This window comes from Callorhinus ursinus, unplaced genomic scaffold (assembly GCF_003265705.2).
Source record: "Callorhinus ursinus isolate GAN/ISIS: 27379988/994484 unplaced genomic scaffold, GSC_fseal_2.0 scaffold26, whole genome shotgun sequence".
NCBI classification, from domain to species: Eukaryota; Metazoa; Chordata; class Mammalia; order Carnivora; family Otariidae; genus Callorhinus; species Callorhinus ursinus.
Window position 1 is genome coordinate 14176848 of NW_027397088.1, and position 17493 is coordinate 14194340.

The 17493-nt window shown below is 41.0% G+C and overlaps 1 protein-coding gene across 3 annotated transcripts in view; it reads right to left on the reverse strand.

The window, feature by feature from the left end:
- Positions 1–17482, reverse strand: part of RANBP9 (RAN binding protein 9) — a 91383-nt gene extending 73901 nt beyond the window's left edge. The window contains exons 1-2 of one of the 3 annotated variants that reach the window (XM_025890844.2): positions 17248–17482; positions 4008–4119 (exon numbers count right to left, since the gene is read on the reverse strand). Coding sequence is in view for 2 of the 3 variants with exons in the window: in XM_073877591.1 (XP_073733692.1) it covers positions 4008–4119; positions 16909–16936 (140 nt within the window). In the remaining variant the exon portion in view is untranslated. Of the gene's footprint in view, positions 1–4007; positions 4120–16908; positions 17030–17247 lie in introns of those variants that run through there. The other 2 variants (XM_073877591.1, XM_073877590.1) reach the window with 2 other exon arrangements.
- Between the last annotated feature and the right edge of the window lie 11 nt (positions 17483–17493).

The window sequence follows — 17493 nt, forward strand, 5'->3', positions numbered from 1 at the left end:
CAACAGTTTTCTCCAAGAATACATAGGAGGTAAGTACAGTTTCTCATTCATTCATTTATTCCTTCATATGAATGCTAGCTATCAATTAAGTACTGGAGTTACAGAAACATAAAATAGTCCCTTACCCTTGATTCGGCAGGACAACTGAAACAGATAGATATTATAATTAGAGTCTGGCCAAAATGTAAAGGAAGCATATTAAAGGCATAATCCTATTTGGGGGAGGAGAAAGTGCCACCAAAAAGGTATCTTTAAACTAGGGTTGAAGAGTAATTAGTTAAGCTGAGGAAATGGTAAAGGGACAAGAGAAGGTGAATTTAAGAAGGAAGGAAAGAGCCTGCAGACAGAACTAGAAATATGAGAAAGCATGTACAGTCAGAGAAGTGCCCACAGTACCTGACGGTACTACACTGCTATCTACCCAATGCATTTTTCACAGATAGCTGGTTCTGATTAAAAACAGATCCTTGAGAGTATGTTCTAACTTAAAAAGTTTGTTCCACATCTCTCTTTGGGGTCACTTTATGTTGATTCAACTGTTTAGCATCCTACTTTCTATTTTCTGGGGCTTATTTCTTCAAGCCTCAGCGTGCATCCAAGTGGAAATGGAGATTAACTGGATGCCCCAGTTAGAGCTTCCACCACTCAGGAAGGAGATGAGGTGTAAGGACCTTGAATTTAACTGTCGTAAATGACAAAATGAAAACTGCCCTACGAAATATTCCATTCAATTTAGCTGTCAAATTCAGTATTTTTAAGTATATCTGTATGTCACTTCTTAACCACTTCCACAGCTGTTGACAAATGATTAATTTAAAACCAAAATAAAAGGGGGCCTGGGTGGCTCAGTCAGTTAAGCATCTGCCTTCAGCTCAGGTCATAACCTCAGGGTCCTGGGATCGAGCCCCGCATTGGGCTCTATGCTCAGGGTGGAGTCTGCTTCTCTCTCTCCCTCTGTGCCCCTCCCCCCACCCCCGCCGATGCTCTCAGATAAGTAAATCTTTAAAAAAAATAAATAAATAAATCAAAATAAAGGAATTATTGAGTTTGTTAAAAAGGGGAGGGCAGATAAGAATTAAAGATTCTTTAACATCATTCTTCATTAAGGAAATATAAATTAGAACCACAACAAGAAACCACTAAGATACCTATTATGATAGCTAAAAATTTTAAACAAAAAAACCTGACAATTCCAAGCGCTACTGAGGAGGCAAAGCAACAAGAACTTTCATACGCGGCTGGTGGGAATGCAAACTAGTACAGTCACTCTGCAGAACAATTTGGCAGTTTCTTATAAAGTTAAAAATGCACTTAACACACGATCCAGCAATCCCACTCCTAGATATTTACCCAACTGAAATGAAAACTCAAGTTTACACAAAAACCTGTACATAAATGTTTATAGTGGCCAAATTCCTAATTGCCAAAAACTGGAAACAACCCAGATGTCCCTCAACTGAAGAGTGGATAAGCAAACTGTGGTTGGCTCAACCATACAATCCACAATAAAAAGGACGGATCTACCAATATATGCAACAACGGGGATGAATCTCGAATGTACCACACTAAGTAAAAGATGCCAAAATTAGAAGGCTGCATACTATAATTCCATTTATATGCCATTCTAGAAACAGCAAAACTCTAGAGACAATCAATGGTTGTCATTGAGAGATGGGGAAGAATCGTCCACAAAGGGGTATAAAGGAATTCTGGGGGGTGATAGAACTGTTTTATCATGGGATCCTTGAACAATGGGTGGTGCTGGCACACCGATCACCCACCCCCCCACCCCTGCCACCACACAAGCTGAAAATCCTAACTTTTTCTGTTCCAAAAACTTAACTATTAATAGCCTGATGTTGACTGGAAGCCCTACCAGTATCATAAACAGTTAATGCATATTTTGTATGTGGTATGTATTATAAGCTGTATTCTTACAATAAAGCTGGAGAAAAGGAAATGTTATTAAGAAAATCATACAGAAGAGAAAATATATTTCCAGGGCTATACTATAGTTATAAAAAAAGTCTCCATATAAAGTAGACCCGTGCAGATCAAACTGGTATCATTCAAAGACCAACTGTATCTTGATTGTGGTGGTGCTGACATGACTATACACATCTGTCAAAACTCACAGACCTGCACGTTAAAAATGATAAAGTTTACTATTATGTAAAAATCACCTAATTTTAAAAATGAAAGGAAAAAAGATGAACGAGGGATCCTGGCAACAAAGAGATGAGACTGAAAAGTTACAAAGGAGTTAGTCACATCACATAGGACCCTGCTAAGAAGTTTAAGATTTTAGCCTCAAAGCAACAGGTGTACCAAATGATCTCAAGACAGGGACTGACACAGTCAGCTGTGTCTGAGAAAGAACACTGACAACAGTTGCAGATGGGAGCAACCGACCACCTAGGTAATTTAGGGGATAAATTAGCAAACCCAAGGCAGAGGACGTAGAGATGGACACAGTAAGTTAGAGACAGGAAATTCCCAAGTTTCTAGCAATAGTGAAACCACTAACCGAGCTGGTGCTGAGAAAAAGACTTAAAACAAGCTACAATGAAATACCCGTGGGACACTCAAATGCAAACATCGGGTTAGATGTATGGATCTAGAGCTCGAGGGAATAACTGGAGATGTAGCTTTAGATCTGACACTCATCAGGGTGTTTGCAGCCATGAAAATATAAGGTCAAGATCATGCAAAGACAGAGCACGTAGGGTGAAAAGGTGAAGAGAACCCGGGGAATCATCATGAGCAACACCAGCACGAAAGAGGTTGACGGTATAATTTTAAGTATAAAAAGAACTGGCTGAGTATGCATGCAGCAGTAGAGTTAAAAATGGTTACAATCGTGTGCCTATTTCAATGTAGGGTCTCTCAATCACTTTATGCTTGGCTTCTCCGATTTTATCTTTGGCTTGATCACCCTGGGAAAACTGAGGCAGTTCAATAAAAAGTTATCAATGAATTCCAAGGTTCACTTTCTACCTTCCATACTACTGAGAATGAAAATATTCAGCAAATAAAGTAGGAGGAATAATCTACTAAATATACTTATTTTGTCAGTTAAACATAGAAGAAGCACTAACAGGTTAAGTGATTCACTTTAAATACAGGTCAACTTAATAACTCTACTCAGTTGGGCCAACTCACCCGGTAAGTTTATCTTGGGAGTTGGACTAATGACTCTATGGATGCTTTAAAGGATCTCTGATACCACAATGAAGTTATCAGAAAATACCATAGGATAGATCTAATGATTCTAGGTAATCAGCTCTTCATCAGAGATAAGCACCAAAATTTTCAGTGAAGCTTACTCAAGGATGCCTATCCTGCCCAAGCTCTGCTTCTGAAAATAGTGACTTAGGAACTTTTAGGGTAAGGCCCAAATTACTATCTTTGTAATGGTCCCATAAGTGATTCCGACGTACACACACATACTACACACTGATCCCAAGCTGAAAAGCAATGCTATAAAAGTTGGTTCCAGGATCTACATGGAATTCCCATTTGGAAGCTTTTATTTATACCACATCCTAATCCCTGGGAATCACCTCCAATTGAGAGCATACGAACATACTTCTCTGATCTAAACCCGAAAGTCTAAGTCCCAACCCCTATGAAATACCTATGAATCCCCTGTTGGCCTTGGTTAACTAGCTCTGAGAAGATTTAAATTCTCAGAATTCAGAAAAGGGCAGTGTAAGACAAGGCATGGAAAATGAGTCACTGTCTCTCTGTTAATTCCAATTCTCCAACTGCATGACAAACGGACCAGAAAAACTTGGTTATTTCACCAACTCAAGTATTAGCTTCAACTAGTATTTAAGCAGAACTATATCCAATCCACTACAGCGTTAACATTCAGGTTCTACTTTACAAATTACCAGTATTTCCGAGATTCCCATTTTCCTATTACATCATAAATATGATAAATCAAGACAAAAATAATTACCCAAGGACTGCAAGCAATTTATCCCACCAAAACGTACACTTACCCATCTCTTCCCTTACTGACAATTTTTACTTCAAAATAATAAATCCCACAGGCTGCTGGTATCGGATGCGTGGCGCGAACGGACGCTGCATCTTTTGGGGTTTTGCCATGACCTGCACATGAAACAGGAAGGGGAAAAAAAATCAAATGAGATAGTCAACGAAAATCTGAAACAATTCAGGGAGACATACAGTTTTTAGAATGATATACAGGCATTTCTGCTCCCACCAGTACATATAAAGACTTAATGAAACAGTTGTCATCACAGTCCAGTAGGCAAAGCAGCCCAGGGTTAGTCATGGGACTCTTGACACTATTCCTAGATTTAACAGACTTTCAGAATCTGAACACACTGAACCTGCCAAACTAAATATTTTAGGGTAGACTATATTTTTAAGAGAAAAAAGGATGCATTTCAAGGACATGATGAAAATATGACCTTAAATTTTATTAGATCCAAATATGCTTATAATTTATATTATTCCCAAGCAATATTCTTTTGTCAAATGGCCTATTTTTTAAACCAGAAGCATCTACATATATGCGCATGTGTATAAATATATAAAATATAGGGTATATTTTTAAGTGAAATTTTATATTAGATTGAATTGGCAAAGCAGCTTTCTTACTTTAAGAATTTTCAAGTTTGGGTGGCTCATTCGGTTAAGCATCTGCCTTCGGCTCGGGTCATGATCCCAGGGTCCTGGGATTGAGCCCTGCATCGGGCTCCCTGTTCTGCGGGGAGCCTGGTCTGCTTATCTCTCTCCCTCAGTCCCACCCCCAACCCCCGCTCATGCTCGCTCTAATATTTTTTTTAAGATTTTTTAAATTTATTTTTGACAGAGAGAGAGTGTACAAGCAGGGGAAGCAGCAGGCAGAGGAAGAGGGAGAAGCAGGCTCCCTGATGTGGGGCTCGATCCCAGAACCCTGGGATCATGACCTGACCCGGAGGCAGACACTTAACCATCTGAGCCACCCAGGTGCCCCTTAAATAAATTTTTTAAAATCTTAAAAAAAAAAAAAAAGAAAGAAAGAAAAAGAAAAAGAATTTTCAAGTTTGTTCTTGGACATATTCTTATCAATTCCATACAAAGGCTGACCCAAAAAATTTCTTTGGTCAATTACAGCCTACTAAGAAATATATCTAATCTCTACTTTTATTTCCTTTCTCTTTTTTAAGAAAGGAATGTATCAGGGCGCCTGGGTGGCTCAGTGAGTGAAGCGTCTGCCTTCGGCCCGGGTCATGATCCCAGGGTCCTGGGATCGAGCCCCGCATAGGGCTCTCTCTTCGGCAGGAGGCCTGCTTCTCCCTCTCCCACTCCCCCTGCTTGTGTTCCCTCTCTCGCTGTCTCTCTCTCTGTCAAATAAATAAATAAAATCTTTAAAAAAAACCAAACACTGAAAACATCTAACAAATACCTTTAAAAAAAAAAAAAAAAAAAAAAAAAAAACAAAAATATAAAAAAACAAACAAATACCTTTAAAAAAAAAAAAAAAAAAAAGAAAGAAAGGAATGTATCATCATACCACTGCTGAACTCTTTAGGGAATCTTGTTAGTTAGACAATGGCTTTTAAACTTTTTAAAATAGCTATTCCTCAATTCTAATCCTGGAGGATTTCCTTTGCTCACATTCACCTCCCCTGTCCCTCACCCAAGACACAAATTAGCCTGAAAGCTAGCATGTGAACAAAAACCAAGCGAGCAACAGAAAATATGCCCATAAAACCACAGAAGAAGAAAAACAGAAGTTGAAGTAGCATGTCAGAAAGGACTCAGATTAAGACAAGTCTCCACAATCCCCAAAAGGACTGCATGAGGAAAAATACTCTAAATTATTATTCAGTGTTCTAGTTAAATACGCTTCACCCAATACAACTTAGGTCACTAATCCTTCAGTCCTACTGTAACACTACCTTCATGAGTCGAAAAATTCTCCTTCTCAAATTTGCCACGATTGTTTTAAAACTAAATACCTTCTTTTAAATCAAAAACTGTATCTTAGCTGTACAATAACCATCACACACCAACGAGATGATCCTTTCCCTTCCCATACACGTCATCAAATTACATCACTAAACAGTTAAGTTTACATTTGCAGTGCAAATTAGCACATGTTCACATGGCTCAGCCACTCCCTTCTATTACCATGAAAACCTGTGTCCACAGATGTCTTAAGTATGTAGGTTATGGGCAAAAGTTCTCAGCCTGGTGACCACTGGTGATAAAATTGGTTAGGAAGAGAAAAACAAAAGCAGCAATATATAGATGCCCCCCCCCAATTGCTTTAACATATGTAGGTAATAGATTTACACTAAACTAAGCAGAAGAAAAAAAAAAAACAGCGTAAATCTGCAGAATGACATAGGTCACTTCTTTAAAAACAGACATTTAAAATGTAAATATGTGTTCAATTAACTGAGTTGCCTGGGAATTAGTTATTTTAAAAATTTAGACAGTTCAGGGGCGCCTGGGTGTCTCAGTTGGTTAAGCGTCTGCCTTCTGCTCAGGTCATGGTCCCAGGGTCCTGGGATCGAGCTCCGCATCGGGCTCCCTGCTCAGCAGGAAGCCTGCTTCTTCCTCTCCCATTCCCCCTGCTTGTGTTCCCTCTCTCGCTGTGTCTCTCTGCCAAATAAATAAAAATCTTCAAAAAAAAAAAAAAAAAACTTAGAGAGTTAAAAAAAATCTAAAGAAAACCCTGATTAACCCTGGATTCCTAAATCAACTAGCTTTTATTTTTGGTTTTTGTTTTTCTGGAAGGGAAGTGACCAAAACTTTCAGGGATGAAGTAGTCTCAAGGTATTCTTAATAATAATGATGATGATAATGATGATAAATGACAAGAGTTACCATACATTTAATGCTATGTGAAAGGCACTGCTCAAAGAGTACTGTATTTGTTCACTTGTTTAGCACTCAAAAGAACTTCTCAAGTAGATACTATTTATTATCATTTCACAGATGAGGAAATTAAGGGAAGATGAAGAAACTCGCCCAAGGTCCTACTGCTGTGTGAGAATTCCAACCCAGGATTTGGGCTGGGATTTAAATTCAAGAAGTCCGATCCAGTGCAAGCTCTGAACCCACAGGAAGGATCCAGTTACAATGAGCATTCTGGGATCACTTCACTTGTATTCCTGTCTCCTATTCTTGCTACTTCTATGGGAAAAGAGAAAGAAAAGTAATATTTGAGGGGAAACACTCAAAGAATTAAGTGCTTCTGTATAGATTTTTCTCATTCAACATGTGTGAAATGGGTTTAACCTCATTTTAAAGAGAGAAAACTCTTACAGATGTTATATAACTTGCCCCTAATTAGTAGAATCATGCATTAAATCCATATATGAATCAACTGCCTTATATTTTCCCCTTATGCAAAAATAACTATCAACAATTACATAATCATTAATCTTCAAGGTTCTATTATATTCACTATGCTCTACTTAGACACTGTAGAAAAATTCCATAAAGGTTAAAAGGATTTGTTTCATTTTTAAATTAAAGTTAAATGTAAAGACCTAGAAAAAAGCTGAGATGTCAGATTAAAAGCATTCACACTCTTAGGTAAGACTAGTAATGTCAGGGTGAAGGGCCTATTTCTAATATGCTCATCAGCAGGAAGCTTATCAACCTGAGTTCTGCGACAACCAGAAAACAACCTCACACTACCGAAGTATAAACTGTTAAAACCCCGAAGTCTTCAATGTTAAGTGTTTTCTATATGGTTCAAAAAGAAAATACATTTATTGCTTCAAAATTATTGCTTAGGCTAGCAAGACCTTGCTCTTTCATTTCACAATCTGTTGATTCCCTTTTAAAGGAAAGGAAAGGGCTTTGAATGAAGCTCACCTCCAAACCCCCTCCACTCTCCAACATGCAGTCACAGTTGCCTTTCTGGAAATATAACTTAGTCTTCCTTGTACCACTATTCTCCTATATAACTAAAATTCCTTAACAGTCTCCCATTCAGCCAAGGAAAAAGATAAACTTCCTGAAAACCCTGTTGATCTGGCCATCCCCCAGCACTTTCCACCACCTTCCTGAACTGGACACACTGGCCTGACCATGGTCTTTGCCAAACTCTTCCCCACCCCAAACTGGAAAGCGCTACCCTTCCTCCTTACCGGGTTATGTCCTGCTCATCCCTTAGCTCTTAGCTCAAGTTTTCCTTCCTCAATGACTCTCTCTAACCTCTCTGACTTGGTCTAACCTCCTTTTTATATGCCCTCACAGCAACACATACCTGTCCCATATGACATTAAGACACTTCCCAATTATTTGTGATTAACTTATTGTTCTCACATTTTAATTACTCCCACTGACCTCCTACTCTAACTTTAATCATTCCTTCCTGGAGCCGCACTCTGGATTCTGACATCACCTGAAACTATTCCACCTTGGAAATAGTAAATTGTAATGAAATATGTTCTGCTACAAAACACATTTCTTGAATACAAATTAGTTCACATCTACTTGATAAATACAGGAATGATGTCAGCATAATAAAGAAGTCATTTAGTTCCTAACACAGCTTTTCCCGGTACATTAACGAAGTAAAGAGAAAAATCTAGCCACATACAAAAACCCTAAGTCAAAAACCTGGGGCACCTCCACAAGTACATTCCTAGTGTCCCATGTTTAGTGGCTTCAGGAACCGCTATGCCTGCCACTGTACTGAGTCATCTGGGGAAAATTCAACCCCAGTACTGATCAAAAAGTATTAAGATATTTTCTTTGTTTTTATCAGTATGGACCCCATGCGTCTCTTGCATATTTACTTTATACTTTGTGTTATAACAATTCTACTTTATTTTGCTGTTCAAACTGCCCCCCCCCCCCGATTAGCCTCTGGGAACTTTTTCGTTTGGCTCCTCTGACATACCTGTGTTACGTGTTTTCTTTCTGTTTGCTATTTTCTGGCCCCAGAAGACGCTGGAGGCTCATCTTGCATGTTTCCTGCCCCAGTCCTAGAATCAGCCATTTCTCCAAGGAACCCTGAGGTTCCTTTTACTGGCAAACGGTATTAGAACCCAGCATCTAGCTACTAGGTATGCTCCTTGTTACTGGGCTGTCACTGCTTTTAGGCTTTCTCGCTGACAAGAGCCAGGAAATATATGCATGTATACTAAACCCCTGTGTGTGTGTCTCTACGTTTCTATATGTAACCATCCGTGTTTGTATTAAATCAAACATGAGTTAATAGTGAGGTCTCCAACTTTATTACCACACCGATCATTCGAACCTTCTCTCTCTGCTTACCTGAAAAATTCCACCCCAATGATAAGAAACTTAGCTCCCACCATCCACTTAACTGTTCGATTCCAGTATACATGTATAACAGCATCTGAATTGTTAACTCATATCCCCATGGGATGATACAACTTTATCAGTAAGAGTTCGGTTTCTCTTTACAGACTACTGATTTCCAAAGTTACCTGTGTCAGCACCCTTCCCCCCTCTTCTCTGAGGCTGTTTCATATATTTGTAATACAGCTAGATAGTTTTGTCACGTTCTGCATTTTATCCTGGGATTTGCCCCTCCCTCCTAAAAAATTTTTTTAAATTGCATACATTAAAACTTACTCTACATGTCTGTAAAGTTCTGTGGTTTTGATAAATACATGGTGTGATGTATCCACTAGTATAGTACCATACAGAATACTTTCGCTGCCCTACAAATCCCCTGTGCTTTGCCTATCTGTGCCCTCAAGCCGCTAACGACCACTCATCTTTTTTACCATCCCTACAGTTTTGCCTTTTCCAGAATGTCAGGTAATTGAAATCATACAGTACGTAATCTTTTCAGACCGGCTTCTCTCACTTAGCAATACATACACTGAAGATCCACATGCGTCTTTGCACGGAAGGGCAGCTCCTTTCTTTTGATCACTGAATAATATTCTATTGTATGGATATACCACAGTGTGTCCATTCACCTACTGAAGGACATCGCGGCTGCTTCTTGTCTGGGGCAATGATGAGAGAAGTCGCCATGAACATTCACATGCAGATTTTTGTGTGAGCTAGGTTTTCAAATCAGCTGGGTAGGAGCTCAACTGCTGGTAAAACTATGTTTAGCTCTGTCAGAAACTGCCAAACCATTTTCCAAAGCGGCTGCATCATCCTGCATTCCCACCAGCAGTACATGAGTTCCTGTCACTCTGCATCCTCACCAGCAATTGACATTGTCAGGTTTCCTTTGGACTTTAGCCATTCTAATAGCTGAAGTTTGTACACTTTTCCTCTTTGTTTGGAAAAGGGGGTGGGGAGTTGAAAAGGGCTAAACCCTGAATCAGATACTTATTTTTGATTAAACAGCTGTCAAGCACTTACATCTCTAAGAAGGAAGCCCAAACCCCAGGGCTCAAGGCTACGAAGGATCAGCAGCCTGTGATGCTGGGCACAAATGCCAGTGGAAATTGAACTGGGCCTGTATTTTACCAGGACTGTTATTTTTGTGGTGCTCTGGTCACAAAGTTCCACAGGTTCCATGTGGTTGGCTCCAGCCCAATTTTTCCCATAAGCCCCGTTACTTGTAGTGCCCAATTTTGTGGAAAACATAAGGTTTTCCCAGGAACACATTTTTGGCATTGGAGCAGAAATGCCTGTATCTTCCTCGAGGACACAACTCCCTATGCTCTCCCCTTTCTAAACATTTCGCTTCCACACTTCCTCTTCAACAACATTCCCTGAACCCCTTTTCCCCATTTTTCCTCTTCCAGGATAGGTTACATGGTATTCACTTAAGAGCTCTCAAAATATCCTTGATATTTCTCTCACATGCCTATCCTTCCACCACAGGCAACCAGCAAAACCACACCCTTAGATTAGTAGTATAATCCACCTTCCCTACTCCTGCCCTGGGCAGCTAGCTGGTCTCTACCAAATAAAATCCACCAGTCTTGCAATAGGCACGACTATGAACGAATGTCGTTAGCGGGGCTCTCCCACTGCTTTCAACACGCTGAGCAACCTTTCGTTAGCTGGTTCCCCCTTCTCCCCGATGGCTGGCCCACGTTTTCTCACTCAAAGCTTTCAGTCCTGTCCCCGAATAAGTGAGCACACTACCTCACCGACTGTATCATATAACGGGACTCTACTACTGTCCACTTTGCATTCTCCTATTACAAAGTGGTCAGTGTCCACACCCATCTTCACCTCTTCCCCCTATTACCAGAGAAGTCACATGTCCTCCTCTCTTCCTCGGGGCTGCCCTGTTCTCCTGAACGGCTCTCCTCCCTCCAAGCCAGCGCTGTCAGCCTCCCAAGCTTTTCTTCACCCTTCCCCTCTTTACTTTCCTTCCCCTCAGCCTCTCAATCTGTAAGGGCAGTGTCCCCAAAATGGCCCCTTTCCACAAAATCCTCCAGGCCTCGGTGCAATAAATCACTGTCGATAATGCACTGGGATTGGTAGTGAGCATAATGAACTTTAAGGTAATAAAAGCAAGTACTGTTACTATTAATTTTATCCGTCAAAAGCTATGTTACATTTTGTATACATTTACTGGGACTCCCTACATCAGACTAACAATACACCCTCATCTAACATAATGTCACTTCAGTTTCACCCACACCACCGAGGGAAACAATACAATAGTCTCTAACACACTACTTTCCAAAGGGGTTTTTATGGATAATTTTGATTGTGCGGATTTTCATCGTCTTTGCTGACACTAGAAACTAATCACCAGGCACAACATAACTCCACTATCAACCATGTTAAAAACACCAATCCTGCCTTGACTTCCATCCTCCTCCAGGTACCGCTTCATCTCTTTCTTCGCCTTTATGTCTCAAGAGTAATCTATATTCGCTACCCTCTCTGCTTGGTCCCTACTGTTGACTCTGATCTTTACCCCCATCACTAAATTCAAACTGCTCTCCTAAGGTCACAATGATCTAATTTCCAAATCCAGTGGAAAACTTTCTCTGCCCGGCTCACTAAACCGATCTGTTGCATTTGACACTAAAGGTCACTTCCTCATTTCTGATACTCTGCTCAGCCTCTGCGACAGCACACTCTTCCCCTGTCCAGGTACCTCTTACCTAGTCCTTCTCGGGACTCTACCCAGTCTTTTAATGTTGGCCCTGCTCAGGGTTCCATCTTTGGCCCACGGATCTTCTCACTTTACCCACTCTCTCTCTCATACCCTCTCCTTGAGTTTCAGCCACCACCTAGAGATGACTCCCAAATCAGTCATGACCTAGACCCCTCTCCCACGCTCAGGTCAATTATGGTATGCGCCCACCCTTCCCATGAGAAACGGCCTCACACACCATCCCTACTGAAAGAAGCAGGGCCCAGACTCTCCTTGTGCCAGGAGGTTATTTCCTATTTCATAAGTACCCTTAACACCCCCACAGCTGATTCAACACAGGTTAACACCTGACACGAAGGCCACCAATTCAACACCACAGCATATAATGAAAAGCTCTGCCCAACGAAGAATGATGGCAATTAGTTTATCCAATCTGCTAAGTCCCTCAGGAATCTGGAATAGGAAGGAAAGGGTAAACCAGTCAGGAGGGAAAAGAGAAGAAAACAACCAGAAACTACAGCTGAGTCACTTCAGCACTAGAATAAAGTGAAAAGTCATGAACTCCAGCTGCTGCAATCCTTGGAGCCACCTAAATTCCAGAAGATCTATCTGTTCCTGCTCTTTCTGGAAGGCTTCTCTGGGTTCTTCTGGTTTCCGTGAAGTCAGATCATATGGCTGAGATTCCCATTCCTACACACCTCCAAATACACTGTAATACTTACTTCCTTGCAGTTATTATTTGATTCATGGTTCACTGCAAGAACCTCACAGAGCTAGAAACCCAAGTGTCATCCTTGATTTCTCTCTCCATCATTCCATCAATTCCTATCAGTGTCACTTTAAAACATTATCACAAATATGTCTGCTCTGCTCCACCCCACCACTGACCGAGTTCAGGTCCTTCTTTCTTACACAGACCTCTAAATGAGTTTGCTATTTTCAGTCTTGTACTCCCTTAGATCCATCTTCCAGTTAGTTGTATGACAGAAATGAAAATATGAGCCAGTCACTTCCTATTTAAAATCCTTTGATGATTCCTCATGTCCTACAGAATAAGATCTAAGCTTGTCACATACTCTTAAATTCCAACACACCACAACTGCCGGTAGACCCAAACATATACAATAATTCTCACCTCTAAGCTTTTAGTTATGCATTCTCACTTGTAATGCCTAGTGCCCCTCCTCCTCCCCTACATCCTCATCTTTCAAACCTGACCAGAGCCTCATCTCTCCCAAAAGCTGTCCCTGACTCACCAACTTCATCACTTCCAGCATCTGCCAGGGGTAGAGATGCTCCTCTCGTCTCCCACAGGGCTCTTTATAACACTTCCCTTACTACACTTGTGTGTTTTACCTGCTTTGAGCTCTCTGAATTCAAAGATAGTATCTCATCACCTTTGAGTGCCCAGAACCTGGCACAAAGTAAACATTCACTAAAAGCTTGTCAAATAAACGCGTGGAGAGCAAGGCATGTACACAAAACTGTAGAGCAGAATACCTGCCCTATAGCAACAGCTCCGTGAATTATCATTACTACTACCTTTAAACAAGTGTGGTTATTAGATTTACTTAATTCTTGCAGCTATCAACTACCATTTTTGAAGCTAAATTTCCCATTATACTGGCAAACAGGTCCTGGGGAAAAGCTCGGTTTGGTTTTTAAATTCCTTGATTTTAAGGAACATTTTTATATCATCCCCCTAATTCCTAAAACACATTTGCATCGGTAGGCAAGCAAGTATTGTTAAGATATTTGTTTAACCTCAAGAAGTGCAAAAAATTCAATAAGTAATTTAAGAAGTGTCAAAGGCCTAATGACTGGTGATACTGAGAGGGATGGGAGTGGGGCACATGAGAAAGCCAGCTATCCAGTTAGATGCTGTTAATAACGCTTGAATTAAAAGAGCAATTCACTAGTTCATAGCTACCTATCATTTCTAACTTTCACTTCTCTTGTCTTTCCTGTAAGCTGCCCTAAATCAGTACAATCAAGGTGCCTGAACTTCTCCAGGGCATTTGTGTGTTCCAGGCAACATTTTTCCCTCATAGGAAGTACTTTTAACATCACCTATTCTTCAAAAAGTTCTAAATGTTATCACTGGATTTTATCTATTAGAATTAAAACTCATATAAATTGAAAGAGACAATACTATATGGTTGGAAAGAGCACTAAATTTAGAGTTGGTGAAAATTAGTTTCCAACCCTGGCTTACTTGTGACGGGGAAAATCTAGCCTCCAGGTGCTCCTACTTTCTCACAACCGAAATGAGAATTCCACCAACCTGTCCAAATCTACTAACACGCTTTTGTGTGTGTATTAAAAAGCTTTGTAATGTATCCAAATGTGATAACTTCACAAACAAAAAATGCAATCTGTAACTGAAATATTTAGGACTAATTGAATCCATGCATTAAAATGCTTTAAGTTGGAATAAAGTCCTCATTATAACTAAGTCTAAACTTGTCACATTTGTATTTATTCAAAGCTGACAGTTTTAAAAAATAAAAGGGGCTATGCCTGAGTGTGTCAACCGTTGGTGTGTGACTGCTAAGCAAAAGGTCTTTTTAAAATTTCAGCATATAGTATACACACCCTGCTCTTCCTCTGCAATCCAATCAACTTTGTCTGCATGTCTGGCATTGTTTAACATTAATCCCTTCGAATCATTTAAGGAACCATATGGCTTCCAAAAACAGTAATTCCAACTTAGAAGAATAACATCTTTAAAAACCGAGCATGTTCAGAGCAAAAGAAACCAAGATATTTCTATTGCAAAGGTAAGAAAAATCCTTACCATTCTGGAAAATAATTATCAATCTTTTCAAACTCTGTAACATGCAAAAACATTTTTTGAACAGCAGTTTTAATGTTAAAAGTGTCTGAAAATGCTTAGGTAAAAAGCAAAGTGGCACAATGAAATGTGAAATAAAATTCACTCTTATTTTGTGACTTCAAAGTTTTATTCTCCACTACCTATAACACTTCCCCTTTGCTCCCTTCCCCTATTACTGGGACAGAGTTGCCCAGTACCTTGGTGTGGTCCACTCAGAAGGCACACAGACCAACAACAGGAAAAAAAAAAAAAAAAAAAAAAACCCCACACAAATTAAAAAAAAAAGAGGAAGAGGCAGTAGAAGGGGGGGGGGGAAGAACTGTGTTTGTGACAAGGGGGAAGGGAGAGACAAAGGGGAGACAGGAGAGAGGGAGAGAAAAGAAAAAAAGATAACAAAATCTATTCTTCCAGAAGTGATGTTTTATGTTTATAAAGGAGTGAAGTTTCCAGAAAGTGAATCTAGTATTACACAACAAAAAGTAATAAAGAGGCCAAGAGGAAAAATCATAATGGAGACAGCAGTGTCATAAACATTGCAAGCTCCAACCAATTTTTCATACACATGCACTTTTCTCTGACCCAAATCATAATTTTATGCAAAAGGAGTTACTAGAACTAATCAAGGCATGTTACAGTACTAAAGAAACTCTCATCACAAATTGTAGATCTCACGGAAATTCAGAGCTGGAAATTTCCTTACCACCCAGCTCAACTCTCTCATCTCTCAGAGGAAGAAACTGAGGGCCTGTCCTGTAACATGCCTAAAATCACAAATGATTGCAGGACTTAGCAAAGCTAGGATTCTTTGTTCAATAATTTTCCATATCGTTTGCCTCTGATTTTATAAGCTAATTATTAACCACTGACCATAAATTTAAGATAAAGTTTCGTCAAGTCTAACAAAAAGCTTTCCGGTAGCCAGATGAGAAGTAAACACTTCATAGCACAGCACTGTTCACACAAATTAGAACACAAAATTAAATAATAGCCTCCACAGAGTATTAACAAAATGTCCTAACTCAAGAGAAAACAAAGGTCATTTTTGACCATTTAGATTAAGAAACATAATATTTAAAACTGAAAGTACTTCTCGAAATCTATGGATAAAAAGAAGGAATATTCAACAAGGCTTTTTTGGTGCGTGATTCCTTCCAGCCAAATCATTTGGTAGATTTCTGTCGCCATTCTCCTTTCTGATTAAATAGTAACTTATTTATCAAGGTTCTTCTCACATTTTAGACCTGCATGCTTTAAGAATTTAGCCACGAGACCTGTTTATACCCTCTCTGTCCCTGTCACTGGGATCTGATTAAGACCCTTCCTTTGTAGCCAATCAAAAGGAGGCTGCTTTGAATGTAAAAGCTCCTGCTTCAGGTCTGGGGCCTAAAAACTGGATTTGTTTCCACACAGACTGATACACTAGACTGATGCTGTTTTCTCCCAGACCAGTAAACTTGACGCGTGCTATTAATGTGGGCTACATTTCAAAAATTCTCGGAGCAATTTATAGTTTTATGTAAAACTGATCTGCCTAAAGCTTTAACAGAGGAGAGGTAGGTGAGGGAGGAGGGGGACAAGCACACGCCTCAGGCTGGTTTTGTCTTTAACTGCAGGTGTAAAACATAAGCCAATTTTCTTTAAAATGCTATATAACATTTTAAGATATCCGTTTTCAATTAGACTTCATATAATACCAGCACGTAAATACAGGGCATTTCCAGTCAGTAGTGGTAGGTTTCTGCTCCCCTAAGAAAACACCTACTTCTGAGGCTCACCTCTTACCCTCCCAGCTGCGCCGAGTAAGAAACACTGATGCCAAACTTGGGGCCCTTATCCTTGTCCCCCCAGACCATCTCTGGCCTAATTTTAGACAAAATCCTCCACTGATTACCCCTCCCCCTCTATATCCCTGCTCTCCCTTAATTAGAAATCATACCTCAGACTCGTGCCTCTCTTCGCCCTACGTAAGAAGAGAACGCCTGACCCCCCGCCACCTGGAGAACAATGTAACCCAACTCCGGGTCCCTACCTGCCTCTATCCGAGCCCTAAGATTCATCTTCAAGGGAAATCAGAAAGCGAGTTATGTCCTGTCATCCTGGATTCCCTCGAGGTGTCCTCCTCCGGGCCCCGGATTACCAGCTCCATTACACCTACGGGCATTCCGCTCACCTGCCTTCCCCAAGAATCTGGCCCCTGTGCCCGCCACCCCGGTCCCACCCTCGCAGCAGCGGAACGGACGGCGAGTCACCGCGGGAGGGCACCGGGCCCTGGGCGGGAGGGGGTCGGGGGCGGGTCGAGAGCCGGCTGCGGCGGCAGGACACGTCGGGTCAGTGGCCCCACTCCCACCGCACGACACACGCCCAGTACCTTTGTAGTGCACCCGCAGGTTGTTCTGAGAGAGGCCGATATAGCTGAACTTGTCCTTCGGGCTCCAGGATCGCGGCAGCGGCGTCTCCTGCTCGTCCACGGCCGGGTAGAGGCGCTTCAGCCGCCGCTGCAGCTCCTTCTCCTGCTCGTTCAGGGCCGAGTCCCCGTGCGGGAAGGGGGCCGCGGCGCTGCTGCCCGCCGCCAGGGTTGCGGCCGGGCCGCCTCCGGCCGGGCCGGGGCCCGCCG